This window comes from Rhineura floridana, chromosome 4 (genome assembly GCF_030035675.1).
Source record: "Rhineura floridana isolate rRhiFlo1 chromosome 4, rRhiFlo1.hap2, whole genome shotgun sequence".
Lineage (NCBI taxonomy): Eukaryota > Metazoa > Chordata > Lepidosauria > Squamata > Rhineuridae > Rhineura > Rhineura floridana.
Window position 1 is genome coordinate 147,391,975 of NC_084483.1, and position 16,716 is coordinate 147,408,690.

Here is a 16,716-nt window from a genome sequence, read left to right on the forward strand (position 1 = left end):
CAGAATTCAATAAGTCTTTCTCCTGCTTAATTTCTGTCTCCTAAGCCCAATTTCCCCACAATTTCTAGTTCTTCTCTGTTCCCTACTTTTCCATTCCAGTCTCCCATGATTTTCAGAACATCTTGTTTTGGTGTGTGGTTGATTTCTTCCTGTACTTCTGTGTAAAATCTCTCCATTTCCTCTTCCTTTGTGTTTGCCATTGGAGCATAGACTTGGATGATGGTTATATTAATAGGTTTCCTGTTTAATCTCATTGATATCACTCACTCAGACCTTGTTTTATAGTTCCTAATTGCTGTAGCTACATCACTTCTCAATATTAAAGCAACCCTGTTTCTTTTTAATTTCTCAGTACTTGCATAAAATATTTTGTAGTAGCCTGATTGAAAATGTCCCATTCCCATCCATTTTAATTCACTCACACAAAGTATTATAATGTTGATGCATTCCATTTATTGCTTGACAATTTCTGACTTTCCCTGGCTCATGCTTCTCACATTCCATGTTCCTATTGTGTACATCATACAACTCCTTTCACATCTGTGAGCATCAGCCTCTGGGCTTCCATTCGGTTTTGACCCAGTTGCATCATTAGTCACAGTGCTACTCATACTTGTCTGTTCTTCCCCAGTAGTTTGCTGAGTGTCATCTGATCTGGGGGTCTCATCTTCCAGCCCTATCTTGTGTTGCATTTTGGATACTCTGTTCATTGGGTTTTTGTGGTAAGAGGTATTCAGAGGTGGTTTACCATTGCTTTCCTGTGAGTTTTGATGCATCTTAGCCTGGTGTCTCAGCTTTGACCATTTAGCCTTGGGTGTCCCTGCTAGGAGTCTAGCCCCTTTGTCATGACTCCTGATGGCATTGCTCTTAGCTTCTTTGACACTCTCATACCCCCTCATCACATTAAGGTGTGCATCTTGCCTCTGCTATCTCCACTCATTTGTAACCTGCTTGCTTCCTAACCTCTCTAGTCACTGCAGTGGTTGGAACTAGGCCTAAGAAGCCCACTCAGTGCCGGATTTAGGCATAAGCTAAACAAGCTACAGTTTATGGCCTCACAATCCGCAGGGGCCTCAAAAAATTTCAGATTTTTTGGGGGGGGGCTTTTAAAATTTTATGTGTACTGAATGATGTAATTTTTTAACAAAGGGCCTGCAAGCTTTATATAGCTTAGGGCCTCACCAAGTCTAAATCCGGCACTGGGCCCACTAGTCTTCATTGCTGCCCCAATCAGCAACAGACTATTGGGGAGTTAAGTGGAGGCAGGGGACATCTCCATTCCCTGCTTCTTCTGGGCAGTGTGGATATCTTGGGTGGTGTTGGGAGAGAGGGAGTAGGTGACAAAAGTGAACGAAAGTGGCAACAGTCACTGCCACTTGCTAGCTCACTTGCAGGATCCCTCTGTGCCCTGCAGCTATTAGACTGGGCCCACCATGCCGTCCAGAGTTCACTTAAGTGCTGTGCTTGTCTGGTAGCTCTCTTTGGGTAATGCGGCTGTCCTCTTCACTGCCCAGAGGGAGAGGGCAAACAAGCCTGCAGCTTCTATTTGTTAGCCCCTATGCGCTCTCTTGTCTGGGCAGCACTGCAGTGCCTGCTGCACTCAATCCCAACTGCAACGTCACCCAGAGAACGACAAGTAACCAAGCAAGCAGAGCTTATTGGGACGGCTCAGAGCTGCCTCATGTGCTCTCCCTCTGGGTGGCGCAGCAGGAAGCCGCAACTCTCCCACAGCGAGCGAGAGCATTCTCAGACACTGCACGGAGAACGAGCACAGCCGAGCGAGTGGAGGCAGCGACCGTCCTGGAAGGAGCAAGCGCTAGCTCTCCTTTCTCACCTGCGCTTTTCGTCTTGACATTCGGGGACGGGGCAGAGAATGTCCCACCAAATGTACGTTTGGAACGGGTTGTTGAAACGTGTTTGGAAGAAATACTACTAAATTCAGTGGGTTTTATTCCCCACAGATGATTTGCCGGCTTCGGGTTAACGTTTGATTCACACACGCCCGCAATCTTGCTTTCTGTCTCTTTCCTTTACAATCCGCGGAGCCCTTTTTTTTAATGAGGGCACTTCTCACCGGCGATTGCCTTTCCCCCTGACTGGCTGGTCATCTCGTTTGACCGCCGGTTGGTCGGTCTCCGGGCCTGCCTCTAAGAACTCAGCGCCACGGGCGGGGGGTGGGATGGGGAGGAGGTGGTAGAGCGCGAGGTGAGAGGGAAGGCGGGAGGAAAGAGGAAGGCAATCGCCGTGGGGCCCAACCTGTAATGCCTCTTCTAGTTCCACCACAGAGAAAAAGACTTGGGAATAGGGCGGCGCGAAGCTGGGAGGAGCATCCAATGATGATGAAGGGAAGGCAGCCTTGGGCGGTGTTAGGCGCGACGCTACCCAATGGCGCGTGACTAGGCGAAGGGAGGGGTAGAATGCTGGAAGCTGTGAGAAGTCTGAGACTGCAAAAGAGTCCGGAGTCGGGCGGCGAGTTGTTGGTGGAGCTGCTTCGGCTTGTCTCGTGCTCTTTCTGGCGCCCGTTATAGTAGCTGCGTAGTAGCCGCGCGCGGGGCCACTGAGGGGAGACAGAAGGCTTTGGAGAGATCGGCGGGCCAACCCGACGGCGAGCAACGAAGAAGATCGGAAAGCGCTTCCTCACTGGGAGGGAAACGACGAAAGGAGCGGGAAGCTGCCTGGAGTCGAAGTTTGGCTGGACCCACTGCCGCCGCCGCGGCTGCTGAGAGGAAACTTTTCTCGAGGGGCCGGAGCCGGGGGAGGAAGAGAGGCGTCTCCGCCGCTGCTGCAGCAGGAGCCGGGGTTGGGCTGCTCTCTGCCGGACTCAGGGACTGCGTGTGGACTCTCGGGGGGGGGGAGGGGGTCTTTTTCGGCCCTGGCCGGGATGTACCTGGCAGCGGTCTCGGCGGGGCGGAGGCGCCGGGGTGTCGGCGGCGGCTGGCATTTGGCGGTGGGGTGGCTTCTGTTTCTGGCCATACTCTTCTTGGGGGAGTCCGGGACGCGGGCGTTTGTCTGCCTGCCTTGTGATGAATCCAGGTGCGAGGAGCCCAAGAACTGCCCCGGCGGCGTCGTGCTGGATATCTGTGGCTGTTGTTTCATGTGCGCCCGGCAACGCAACGAGAGCTGCGGGGGCTTCTTCGGGCTCCACGGCGCCTGCGACCGCGGGCTACGATGTGTGATCCGCCCGCCGCTCAGCGGGGACTCTCTCACGGAGTACGAAGCCGGCGTCTGTGAAGGTAAAAAGCAGAGGACCACTTCCTCTAGACAGCGGAGCGAAACAGCGCGTGTCTTGGGAGGTGCGGGAAAGGCTGGGGTTGACAAAAGAGGAGCGGGAGGAAGAATTGGGGCTTTTGTCAGACCCCCTTCCCTTCTGCTAATTTCACCTCAAAGTATTTTGGTGCCTCGGTGGTTTCGCCCCACTCGTCACTCCCATTTCCCAATATACTGTTAGGGTGAATGTACCTTGAAAACTGGTAGCTACATTCCAAGGACAGGTGGGGGCTTCCTAGTGTGGCGTGTTCCTTGATCATTCGAATACATGTTCTGGCTTTTATCTTCTTCACCCCCCCCCCTTCATCATGGTTATTTTCCATACTTTACCACATCAAATGGAGATATTCCTCCCCTAATCTCCATAGTTTCAAAAACAAAAACGAGAGTGGGGGGGGGTCCTTTCTCTAATCGCCGAGTAGTGTGAGGACGCGTGTGTATTGCCAATATTAAAGCTATTGGTTTCTCCTAAGGTGGATGTGTTTCTCTTTCTGTTTCCTCCTTTACATTTCCCACTCTCTTTGCCTATTGTTCCCAACTGAATTTTGAACTAGGGCATGTAAATAAAAGCAATTTTTAAATGGGGAAAAGGTCATTCCTTATTCTTTTTAATTTAGGCATCTGGTCCTAATGGTTCAATTTGCTGTTTCTTTGACTTCATCTGCTTTTTTCTATCAGCTTTTGCAGCCAATCTTGACTAAGTTTTACACCTAGTCAGTTAGACTTTTTAGTAAATGTATTTAGGGCTGCGGTCCTCTGTGTCTGATTTTTCAATCCACATGTGCAAGCAGATGGCTGTTGATTGTCAAGTAGCAACCCAACTTTTCTGCAGTTACAGTTTTTAAGGTAATCATGATTGCATCATTTTTCTTTAGTGATATATTTTAAGAAACAGCATACAGGCAATATTTGATAAGAGTCATTTTATGCCTTAGACCATATTGGTTAAGCTTCTAATGTGTTTAAAAATGTCAAATTGGCATCTTTCCTTTCAGACTTTTGAATTGGAATTACTTGTGGTCAATGTTGCATGACATTTCTTGAATCAATAAAGAAACAGACAGTGATCATCTATTGCACTTCTTAAAATGTTTATTCCCATCGCTTTATGTATCATTGTGCCTTTCATTTTCTTGAGGAAAATCCCATTGGCTGCAATTTGTATTTTATGTCAGTTTTCTTCATAATGGGGTGGAGTCATATAATTGGAAATATATGACTATTTTGCCTGGTAGCTGTCTGTATAAGTGATATAAGAGAGTTCAGTCTCTCTGTTATCACCTCTTTAGCCATTGGGAAAGTATGAGAGACAGTATTGCAGATGAGAATCAAAATGTATAGGGAACATTTTCCTTCCTCTCTCCTTCCATTGGCTACTTAAAATAAGGGTGATCCGCTAGAGGGCTGCAGAGAGTTCAGAAATTCCTCTGGAGAAACAGTAGCAGAGTCGTAAAAAGGCATACACCCCGACTGTTTCAAGATAGCTATTTCCCTTGTATCCCCCCCAAAAGACATCTAAGCATAATTGGTATATACATTCGGCCATTGTTTCATTTTGCTACTCTTAGTTTGGATGTACCAGTTTGTTCTCCTCCCCACACCTTCAGTCGGTTTTATTGACATGAGAGGTCAGGATAGATCTGTCAGGCTTTTACGTTTATTTTAAATAAACTTGTCTGGGGTTGTGATTTCTTTACATCGTGTAAATATAATTGAATCGCATAAACATAGTGAGTTGTAAATAAATAGCTGTTGTGGAAAAGAGCTTCTCTTAAGCTGTTGCACATTGCGTAACTACAACTTAATGTTATATTAGAGGGAAATTATGCTTTGACGTGTCTCCTTTAACGTATAGCAGTGTAGAGTTTTCTGGCAGTTTTAGGAAAATTATAATTCTTTAGAAGTGATGCAATGCTGGACTTCAGCAAAAAGCACATCTGGCATTCCCCTGTTGAAAATAATACGGAGAGTCTCTCAAGAAGAGACTTCAATTGGTGGGCTTGACATTAGACCAGCTCTCCTTGTTACAACTATCCCACAAAAACAGTCGACAGAAATTAGCAAAATTATTGCCATATAAATCACTTAGCAGTTGGGCTAAATTCTTGGTAGCTAACTTTGAATTTAGCAACATGTTTATAAGATTATTTTGAGCTTGCACATAAGAATATTGAAGCTAAAAATCTGCTAATGGTTCCAACAATTGAACTGGAACTAGTGCTTGAGTTTAATGTTTCTTTTCAGCTGTTGACACAGCAAAGCTTTACTGGGAACAGTCTTGACATGAAATCTGTAGAAAGCCTGTTTGCCACAAAAGAGTAGTTTTTCATATTTCTACAAATCTTTTCTTTTTTCAATCTGTTTTCAAATACAATTTTTATACTGAAATGACCCCTACTGGTCACAATGTGGAACTCTTTTTAAAGCTTTGAGATGGGCTCATGAAAAACACTGACATAGCCAAAAGTGTGTTCTCAGTCCAACAGTTACTAATATGGATCATGCTTAAATTGGCAGTTGTTGCAAATAGTATTCTCAAATCTACTGAAAGCAGTGTATGTTAAATAGACTGAAGGAAACACTGGCAGACTAATATTTTTGTAATGGCATGGTGGCTTAACACTAAGACTTTTTAAAGTGTTCTGGACAGAAAACAAAATATAATACCCGTTACAAAACATTTCATATAGCAGTATTAGGTGTGCACTCCCATTTTATAAAAGGTATACATCCTAGAAATGTGAAGATGTGGAAAAAAACCAAAAATTTTTGGGAAGAAACCACTTTTTCTCCTGGAAAAAAAAAGTTTCTTCCCACAAAGTTTTGTGCAAAGAGGTGGGAAATAAATGAGGCAGACACATGTATGGGGTAAACTAGGGCCACTTTATTAACTATAACTTAAGAACTTAAGTACATAAGAACTCAAGAACTTAAAACATTTCTAACCAGTAAACTGCATAGGGTATTGGAAACATGTGCGGGAAATCCATTAATCCCTGTCAGGCTCCTAAGCCTGTCATTCCCCGGGCGAGCCTACCCCGCAGAGAGTCAAGCTGGCCATGCTTCCAGCTCTTTCCCCCCTGCCACACCCTTCAGGTGTGGAGGGAGGTCTTCCTGACTCGCCTCCCTGAAGCCCCATAACTCCAGGTGAGTGACACAGGTTAACCTCAACAGTGACCCATACCCTGCCCCACAGCCCTGTGTGCAAGTCTCTGGGATAACCGATCACCTGAAAAGTGCCTCAGGGTACTCACCGCTAGTACTCCCGGAAGTGGCTTCTTGCCCTACTTCCCACTCTCCTTGCGCAAAAACGCTCCTGCTCGGACCCCTTTTGGTGCCGGATGGAAAGGAGCGGAATTCTGGTTTTTTTCCTGGGCCTTCACATTTCTAATCCCGCCATGACTGGGAACGCTTCTGCCTGCTGTTCTGTAGCTGTACTCCCATGTTCTATTTTGTAGATTCACCATTGTGGTGTTCTGTTTCTTTCTAGCTATGGCTTCATGGCACAAAGGTTCTTTGAAGAAAGATTTAATACTGTTGGTATTCTGCCAATCTTGATTCCTTTGTGATAAGGGGTAGTATTCAGCCCTGTCCTACTCAGAGTAGACTGATTGAAGTTAATAGACATGATTAACTTAGATTCATTAATTTCAGTGGGTCTACTCTGAGTAGCACTTAGTTGGATACAACCCAAAGTATAATAATAATAATAGTTAGATTTATTAGTCACTTGATATCCAAAGATCTTAAAGCAACTTACAGGAATGTTAAAAACAAAGGTATCATACTGTAAAAACAAAACAGCACCCTCATGCAAGTACTGTAGAAGGTGTTATTGGTTAGCATCTATATGAATTCACATAAGAAATTTCATACAGCTTCATATAAGCAATAAGTAAGGAACAACTTTAAACTGCTTAAACAATATTGACATCAGGGGCATTTCATTCAAAATAAACTTTTATGGCACTGTAGTTACTGAGGACACACTGGTGCTGAATATGGTCGACTGGAGAGAAACTTCTGAGCAATCTCATTCATGTGATTCCAATAAGCATATGTTTAAACTTCGCTGGAGAAATACATAGCTGTAAAGTAGTGGTGTGAACCTTGTATCCTTCCAGATGTTGCTGGACTACAGTTCCCATTATCCCTGACCATTGGTTATGCTGGCTTTGACTTGTGGACATAAACTACTATTTGAACTACTAGTTCAGTCTTTGCCATAGAAATTAGTCTAATATTTGTCAACAATCATCTTGGAAGTGTCTGTTTAGAAATAGTTTGGTTTCCTTTGGTGATATAGTTTAGAAATAGTTTGGTGAACGAACTATCGCAAAACGCAATCACTGTTGCAAAAGCAGTGACTATGCCAGGGATGGAGAACCTCAGGCCTGGAGACCATAGTCAGCCCTTCAGGCCTCTCTGTCCAGCCTTGTGGATTTTCCTTAGACCACACAGCTTACTGCCCCTCCTCTGTGATCTGCTCAAGTGGTTTTGCCTGTCTGGAATGTACCCTTAAACTTTATTGATACCTCTTGCTTGCCTGGATGGAGGTGTGTTTGTAGACATCTCTGAATGTTTGTGGCTGGAATGTAGCTTAACATCCAAAGGTAAGAGTAACATCTGTTTCTCCACCCACTTTTTGCCTCTGGCTCTGTCCAACCTCACAAGGGAATATGACCCTCAGTCTGAAACCGTGATCCACACTATAAACATGTATAATTTTTATTCTATTTTCTCATGGCTTTTCTCAGAGAATTCAGGAAATTGCAATTGTGTGAGATATTTAGAATTATTGGAGATTGCTAGTTCACTACCACAATGAACATTTTCAGAGAAGATAGGAGGACTGTTAAGTTGGTTTAGAAGTCTTTAGGGTAGAAATGCCTTCAGTCTTACCTCTGACATCTTGCTTGTTTTCTTGTTAAACTTCAAAGGCTGTATTTGCATACAGCACCTCTATCATATGTACTGATTTCTAAAGAAGTACTTTGGAATGTAAAAGTTGTATGGTTCCAGAATGCTAACTTCATTAAGCATTCTGTAACTGAATACAGTCTGATGCTGCAACTGACTGCTGTTCTTAAGCACAACTGTAGATAAAGCAACATTTTTAAAAAACAGGATTATGTGGCAGCCTGTTCAAGCAAATCTGTTTGCTATGAAATCAGTCTGGCTTAAGCTTCTGCGTGCTGCTTTTGTGTGAATATTGCTTGCAGTATTCAGAACTGTTTTGAGACTTCAGTACTCAACTGGATTGAGAGTTTAGGCTTAATATTTTTTATCCTCTTCATTGGGAGGTTCTGATTGCCCCAAAACTTTGTTGCACATAGCTTGTAAAAACTAGCCTTTTAAGAAGCTGTATTCAACAGATTGTGCTGCCAAATAAAGACAGACAGCTTTTCAGAATTGTGATTTAAAGAAATCTACTCTTTTTGCATGCATGTGGTAAAAACTCTTAAATTGGGAAAAAATAGGTTTGTTGATCCTACTGCAGACATAACAGCAGTCATGGTACCATAAGTCAGTATGGATGACTGCTTATTGTATTCAACCTTTTAAAATATTTTTTATTAAGACATTTTCTGTACAAAATAAGGAACAAACAATAAGAGAAAGAGAACCACCACCACAACATAATCAAGAAGGTACTGTGTTAACAGAATGATAAGCTAAGAGTTCCAGTTCTTATAAAACTATAGAGCTGGAAGAAAATTCAGAAGTTCTATCCCTGTTTGAGACAGCATCAGCTGTGTCAGAATGTTTATGTCCACATAACAATTGTGAAACGTCTACTCTATACTATAATGTATATGGAAAACACAGAGATGCACTAGTTGGCAGAGATACCTTGAAAATGAGAGTAAATGTATGCATAGTATTTTCTAGTAGCTAGTCGGACTAGCCCTGTGAACTTCCCAGTTCTCCAGTAATTTTGCTGGAAATTTTGAAGTAAAATACAAGACTGCAGTCCCAAGCACACTCATTGGACAGCAAATCCTATTGAACTCATGCTTAGGATTCTGTTGTGAACCAGGCAGACTTTATTCCATTGTTTCTGTTTGTTAAATATCTTGGACATTAGTGTTCTTTTTTTAAAAAAAGGTTTGTTTTGTTGAATGAGAAGAATTGTGCATGGGAAGATTTTTAAAAAACACCAGCCTCCTTTGCACTCCTGATGAGCCCTCCCCAGCTATTAGCTCAGGGAAGGCTTCCACCATTGGCATTAGTGATTGTGTTCCTCCCAAAGTTAATATATTTGGGGGGTTTTTGTTGGGACTTTAGTGAAGAAAAGGCTTAGATCTCTCTCTTCACACACCATGATCAATTTTTGTGTTCTCTCCCCCCCATCCCTTTGGAGGCTGTTTAAATAAGAAACATGCATGTTAACTGCTTGTATGCAGCTAATGTCACATATAATTTGACCCTGGTTTTCTAGTTGTGAATGTAACTAACCTATATGGTTATTTATATATCATAAAAATGGTTGGAATGCAGTCTTTGTAGTAATATCGAAACATGTTTGGCTGCTGCTGATGTTGGTCTCCTCTTTCTTGTATCTAAAACATGGGGCTATAATGGCCACATTCAGACTTAAGATTAAGTCACTTTTTTTTAATCTTGATTTGTTGAACAAGCCAGGATGCAGCTTACAGACACCCAAGCAAATTGGTTTGTTTTTCCTAATGTTGGTCTTCTATCATCTGCCACCTCAGTGAACACCTGGCTGCTATACCAGAGCCCGTTGTGTTGTCCACAGAGTGCTAAGATGTCACTGTGTAAGTACCATTGGCTGACTCCAGAAACGGGATAGGGAACGCAAACTCTCCTCTTGAGAGATCTTTGGCAGCTTTCAGCATTTAAGCAAAAAAAAAAAGTCATAAAGATTCATTCCCTCATTTCTAGGCGCTTCTCACAAAGGCATATTAGCTCTTTCTTAACTATTTCCTCCCAACCCTTCCAAACAAAAAATATTTTCCAATATGACCATCTTTTCAACTAAGACACATTTCCCCCCAATACTAAAACTTGACTGGCAAGCAAGCAGAAGAACAAATGTTAGCATTACCTTGGGTCCTTAGGATGTAAAAGAAAGTGGGTGTATAGAAACAGATTTTAGTGGAAGTTTTTAGTTGAGGTAGGCTTTAAGGTCAGACTGCAATTGCATTGGTTGAACTGGTATGAAGAAATATGAGCTCTTAATATGTATCTGTTGTTAGATAAAGGTAAAAGCAAGTGTGGTCCCTTTAAAATGTATGTCCTTGGAAGGATACTGTGGAGCTATGCAGCTGATCTGGAAGGGGAAGGTTTGTCAGTGAGGAGATGGGCAGGGAAAATTTCCTGTTGCTAGGAAGAATGAGAGAGCCAGTGTGGTGTAGTGGTTAAGGTGTTGGACTACAACCTAGGAGACCAGGGTTTGAATCCCCACACAGCCATGAAGTTCACTGGGTGACCTTGGGCCAGTCACTGCCTTTCAGCCTCCGAGGAAGGCAATGGTAACCCCCCTCTGAATACCACTTACCATGAAAACCCTATTCATAGGATCGCCATAAGTCAGAATCTACTTGAAGGCAGTCCATTTCCATTTTTCAGGGAGAATGAGAAGGGAGGCAGAGGTCTCTGAAATCACCAGTGAAAGTCACTTAGCCATAAACGTGGCTTCCTTTTTGAACCACTTTTTTATTTCTGTAGCCAGGAGAACAGTAGGGATTCAGTGATTACAACGAACTATGATTAGCCAGCACACAGAATTTATATATAATGACAAACCATTGGTATTTTGGTCTATGAAATTATCCAGAAGACAACTGGAATGCAAATGGTACAAGACATATTCTGAATCTGAATGAACATTAGAACTCATAATTGTGCCTAGTTCATGGCAGTGAAGAAAGCAAAAAAGGCCTGCTTTGCTTCCTCCATTACTCAGCTGAGTTTTTCAGAGTAGTTAGGCAGCTGTTATCTGCTCCTGCAAATGAAGCAATATATACCTCTGGAACCCACTGTGAATTGCAAGACACTTTAAGAAAGTCACGTGTCTCCATAATAATATTGACATTGTTGTAGAATCTGTTGGTGTCCAACAATACCATCTGAGTGAATGTTGTGAGATCAGTTTAAGTTACTGGATAAAGTTTCTGTAGCAATGTGTCCAATAATTTGCCCTTTTGACACATGCACCTCTTGGCTGATTAAAACCAGCCGTGTGTGTGTGTGTTTGACCGGATAAGCCTAGGATGTGATTGATGTGTCATTATGCAAGGGAATGGTGCTCACCACTTTGGAGGAGGTGGCAGCGTGACCATTCCATGACTCCTGAAAACAGCTTGTCCTGGATCCAATGGCAAGTGATGATTTCTACCCAAATGGAAATACCCCTGTTCTGGGAAAGGTGCTTGAGAGGGTAGCGCTGATTACAGGTGGCCTTGGTTGAAACTGATATGTTCACCCTTACCAGTCTGTGTTTTGACCAGGCTTTGGGATCAAATTGGCGGGGGTGTAACACTTATTTTTGCTTGATCTCTCAGTGATTTTTTATATGATCAATAATGGTATCCCCCTGCATCGGCTCTGTGGGTTGGGGTTGAAGGCACTGTTCTTCAGTAGTTACCCTATTACCTGCAGGGCTGCTTCCAGAGAGTAGCACTATTATACTGTGGGGTGCCATAGACTACTGTTTTGTGCCCAGTGCTATTTAAAATCTATATGAAGCAATTGGGAGTAGTAATTAGGAGCACAATATCTTCAGTATGCTAATGACACTTGGCTCTATTTCTTTGTGCATTGGTGGGCTGGATGAGGGCCAATAAACTGAGCCTGAGGCTATGGACACACTTGCAGTTATACTGCTTCGGTGCGTAAAACTGGGGACACACATCATTAGTCACACTCCACCCCTTTTTACTCAAATTCTGGGATTTTTGAGATCAAATGCATTTTCACTTCAAGCCAGCTTCACACTGACTTCAAAACTGTTTGGTCAATCAACTTGTTGCGACTCCGAGGTGTGTTCCTTGGAAACGCTTTGGTGTGGGTGGTCCTAAAAGGTCTGACATCAGCAGTGGGCTCGGAATATTCCAATCAAACAATAAAGATGTGTAACAGCTGGGTGCAGATTCTTCTCAAACTGCACCCAGACAAACCAGTTTTGCTGCTTTTTAAGGAACTAGTGCGCATGTAGATGGATCTGCTATTTGTTCAAGCAGATCAATAGAGTGGTCCTTTAAGTCAGCTGTTTATTATATTGTTATTATGTGCCTTCAAGTCGATTTTAACTTATGGTGACCCCAGGGCTGTGGAGTTGGTACGCCAGACCTTCGACTCCAACTCCTCTATTTTTCTACTGTCCGACTCTGACTCCTTCATAAATGGCAAATGTATATCAACTAGTAATAACACATTTACTGTAGTAAAATGGTAGCACAAGGCTTTTCATCACCACCACGTGAATCCAGAGCTTGGAAAAGTTACTTTTTTGAACTACAACTCCCATGAGCGGGCTGATGGCAGTTGTAGTTTAAAAAAGAAACTTTTCCAAGCTCTGGATTCACGTGGCGGTGATGAAATGCCTTGTGCTACCATTTTACTACAGTAAATTTGTTATTACTAGTTAGTATACATTTGCCATTTATGAAGGAGTCGGAGTCGGTACATTTCTACCGACTCCGACTCCACCCAAAATTGCTCCTGACTCCAACTGCATGACTTCGACTCCGACTCCACAGCCCTGGGTGACCCTATGAATCAGCAACCTCCAATAGCATCTGTTATAAACCACTCTGTTTAGATCTTGTAAGTTCAGGTCTGTGGCTTTATGGAATCAATCCGTCTCTTGCTTGACCTTCCTTTTTTTTTTACTCCCTGCTGTTTTCCCCAGCATATTGTCTTTTCTAGTGAATCATGTCCTCTCATTATGTGTCCAAAGTATGATAACCTCAGTATCATTATTTTAGCTTCTAGTGATAGTTCTGGTTTAATTTGTTCTAACACCCAGTTATTTGTCTTTTTTGCGGTCCATGGTATCTGCAAAACTCTCCTCCAACACCACATTTCAAATGAGTTGATTTTTCTCTTATCCCCTTTTTTCAATGCTCAACTTTCACATCCATACATAGAGATCATGAATACCATGGTCTGAATGATCCTGACTTTAGTGTTCAGTGATACATCTTTGCATTTGAGGACCTTTTCTAGTTCTCTCATAGCTGCCCTCCCCAGTCCTAGCCTTCTTCTGATTTCTTGACTATTGTCTCCATTTTGGTTAATGACTGTGCCAAGGTATTGATAATCCTTGACAAGTTCAATCTCCTCGTTGTCAACTTTAAAGTTACATAAATCTTCTGTTGTCATTACTTTAGTCTTCTTGACGTTCAGCTGTAGTCCTGCTTTTGTGCTTTCCTCTTTAATTTTCATCAACATCCATTTCTAATCATTATTGGCTTCTGCTAGTAGTATGGTATTGTCTGCATATTTTAAATTATTGATATTTCTTCCTCCAATTTTCATACCTTCATGTTGGTCCATCACTTTTCATTCATCATTGGTGATCACTCATGGACGAGTAAGATTGTCTTCCAAGATAAGGTATTTAATAGTGGGTCTGTAAGTGACTGTGGAGGCCAATTCTGGATCCACAAAGCCTCCCACAGTGAGGACATAGGTTTCCAGATGGAAGATGGTCGTGAAGGCATGGCTTGTTTGCCCTGTATTCGTGCTTCTTTGAAGTCCACAGCACCTTTGATAATAGCCGACCTCCATTTGGGACGTTCATGGGTCAGGACTTCCCAGTTCTTGATGTTCATGTTACATTTTTTTAGATTCACTTTAAGAACATCTTTAAACCTCTTTTGCTGTCCACCGATGTTCCATTTTCCATCCTTAAGTTGGAAGTAAAGTAGCTGCTTTGGAAGACGATCAGGCATTTGAACAACATGGGCAGTCCAGCGAAGTTGATGTTAAAGGATCATTGTTTCAACACTGGTAGTCTTTGCTTCTTCCAAAACGCTAACATTAGTTCATCTGTCTTTCCAAGTAATTTGCAGAATTTTCCGGAGGCAGTGTTGATGGAATCTTTCAAGAAGTTGGGAGTGGCGTTTATAGATGGTCCATGTTCCACAGGCATATAGTAAGGTCGGTAGTACAATGGCTTTGTAAATAAGCATTTTGGTCTCCCTGCAAATATCCCAATCCTCGAACACTCTACGCTTCATTCTGGAGAATGCGGCACTTGCAGAGCTCAAACGATACTGAATTTCAGCATCGATGTTAGCTTTTACAGAGAGATGGCTGCCGAGATATGGGAAGCGATCAACGTTCCCCAGCGTCACACCATTAAGCTGGATTGATGGTGCTACAGAGGTACTAGTTTGCACCTGTTGATGAAGCACTTTGGTTTTTTTAATATTAAGTGAGAGCCCAAGCTTTCCATATGCTTCTGCAAAGACATTTAGGATAGTTTGAAGATCTTTCTCTGAATGTACGGAGACCACATTATCATCAGCATATTGAAGTTCTACGACAGAGGTTGACATTACCTTACTTCTTGTTTTCAGCCTACTGAGATTAAAAAGCTTTCCATCTGTTTGATATATGATTTCCACACCAGTAGGAAGTTTCCCCTCAATAAGGTGTAGAATCATAGCAATGAAGATAGCAAATAAGGTGGGAGCAATGCCGCATTCCTGTTTTACACCTGATCCAACTCTGAATGGATCACTCTGAAAGCCATTGCTATCCAAAACTGTCACTGTCGTGTTGTCATGAAGGGGTCGCAAAATATTCACAAATTTATCAGGGCATCCAGTTTTCAGAAGGATGGTCCAGAGAGTGGTTTGATTCACAGTATCAAAAACCTTAGTCAGATCAATAAACACCATATATAAAGGTCGATTCTGCTCCTGGCATTTTTCTTGAAGCTGTTGTGCAGCGAAGATCATGTCGACTGTCCCCCTGGAAGGGCGGAAACCATTTTGAGATTTGGGGAGGACATCCTCTGAGGTTGATAAGAGGTGATTTGTGAGGATCCTTGCAAGGATTTTACCTGCGGTAGCAAGAAGACAGATACCTCAATAGTTCCCACAATCTGTTCTATCACCCTTCTTAAAAAGGGTGATAATTATGGCGTCCCAAAAGTCTTCCGGGATCTCCTCCCTCATCCAGTTTTTTTCAATGAGCTTATGAAGTTGTTGTGTAAGTTCAGGCCCACCTTCTTTAAAGACTTCAGCAGGAATCCCATCAGGTCCACTAGCTTTGTTGTTCTTCATTTGATTGATGGCTTTACTGACTTCATCCAAATTAAGGGATACTGCAAGCTCGTCTCTAGTTTGTCGTTGTGGAATTTGCGAGAAGACCTCACCAGCCACAATAGAATTATGATTAAGGAGGTCATGGTAATGTTCTTTCCAGTGCAGTGCAATAGACTCATTGTCCTTAAGAAGTTTGGTACCATCCATTGAACGTAAGGGATTTGTACTGTGATTTGTTGGTCCATAGATGGCCTTTGTGGCATTAAAAAAGCCCCGTGCATTGTGAGCATCTGCAAAGTGCTGGATTTCTTGAGCTTTCTTTATCCACCAGGCGTTCTTAACTTCTCTAGTTCTTCTTTGGACCTCAGTCCTTGCACTGGCATAGGTTTTTTTCTTAGCAGCATAGTTAATGTCATTCTGCCGTAACTGGAAGGCTTTCCTTTTCGTGTCAATGATATGTTCAATCTCACTATCATTCTCATCAAACCAATCCTGATGTTTCTTAGTTGGTATCCAATAGTTTATTCACATGCTGCAATAATGGATGTCTTCAGTTTAATCCAGTGTTCTGTCGGTAGATGTTACTTGAGAATTGTTTGAAAGCAGGCTTGCTTAATAGGATCTTGAAGGACTTGGATGTTTATTTTACTCCTTGGTTTTCTTCCTTGGAGCCTACATTGAGGAACAGTATTAATGGCCATAGTGGATCGAATTAATTGGTGATCTGTGCAGCAGTCATCACCACTCGCCCTAGTGAGGAGTACATCACGACGATCTCTGGCACAGACAATTACGTAATCCAAGAGATGCCAGTGTTTTGACCAAGAGTGCTTCCAAGATGCTTTAAATTTATTTTTCTGGTGAAAGAGTGTGTTCGTAATAACAAGATTATGCTCTGCACATTTAGTCAGAAGTAGAATGCCATTCAGGTTGCTATTGCCAACTCCTTCTTTCCCAGTGGTTTCTGGCCATAAATTGAAATCATGCCCAACTCTGGCATTGAAATCGCCCAAGAGGATAATTTTATCCTCCTTATGTATCTCTGATAAGATGGTGTCCAGCTGGTTATAAAAAATTTCCTTGATGTCTTCTTCAGCATCTAATGTTGGTGCATAAGCACTTAGAATAGTTCCCTGCTGCTTTTTGGCAACTTTTAATCGGAGAGTTGAGAGTCGTTCATTAATGCCAATAGGAACTTCTG

At 42.6% G+C, this 16,716-nt stretch overlaps 1 protein-coding gene across 3 annotated transcripts in view; it reads left to right on the forward strand.

Moving 5' to 3' along the window:
• Positions 1-2,407: 2,407 nt before the first annotated feature.
• Positions 2,408-16,716, forward strand: part of CRIM1 (cysteine rich transmembrane BMP regulator 1) — a 269,320-nt gene continuing 255,011 nt past the window's right edge. For 2 of the 3 annotated variants that reach the window (XM_061624691.1, XM_061624692.1), the window contains exon 1: positions 2,409-3,233. In XM_061624691.1, the coding sequence (XP_061480675.1) occupies positions 2,882-3,233 (352 nt within the window). In that variant the 5' untranslated portion in view covers positions 2,409-2,881. Of the gene's footprint in view, positions 3,234-16,716 lie in introns of all 3 variants that reach the window. The other variant, XM_061624693.1, reaches the window with a different exon arrangement.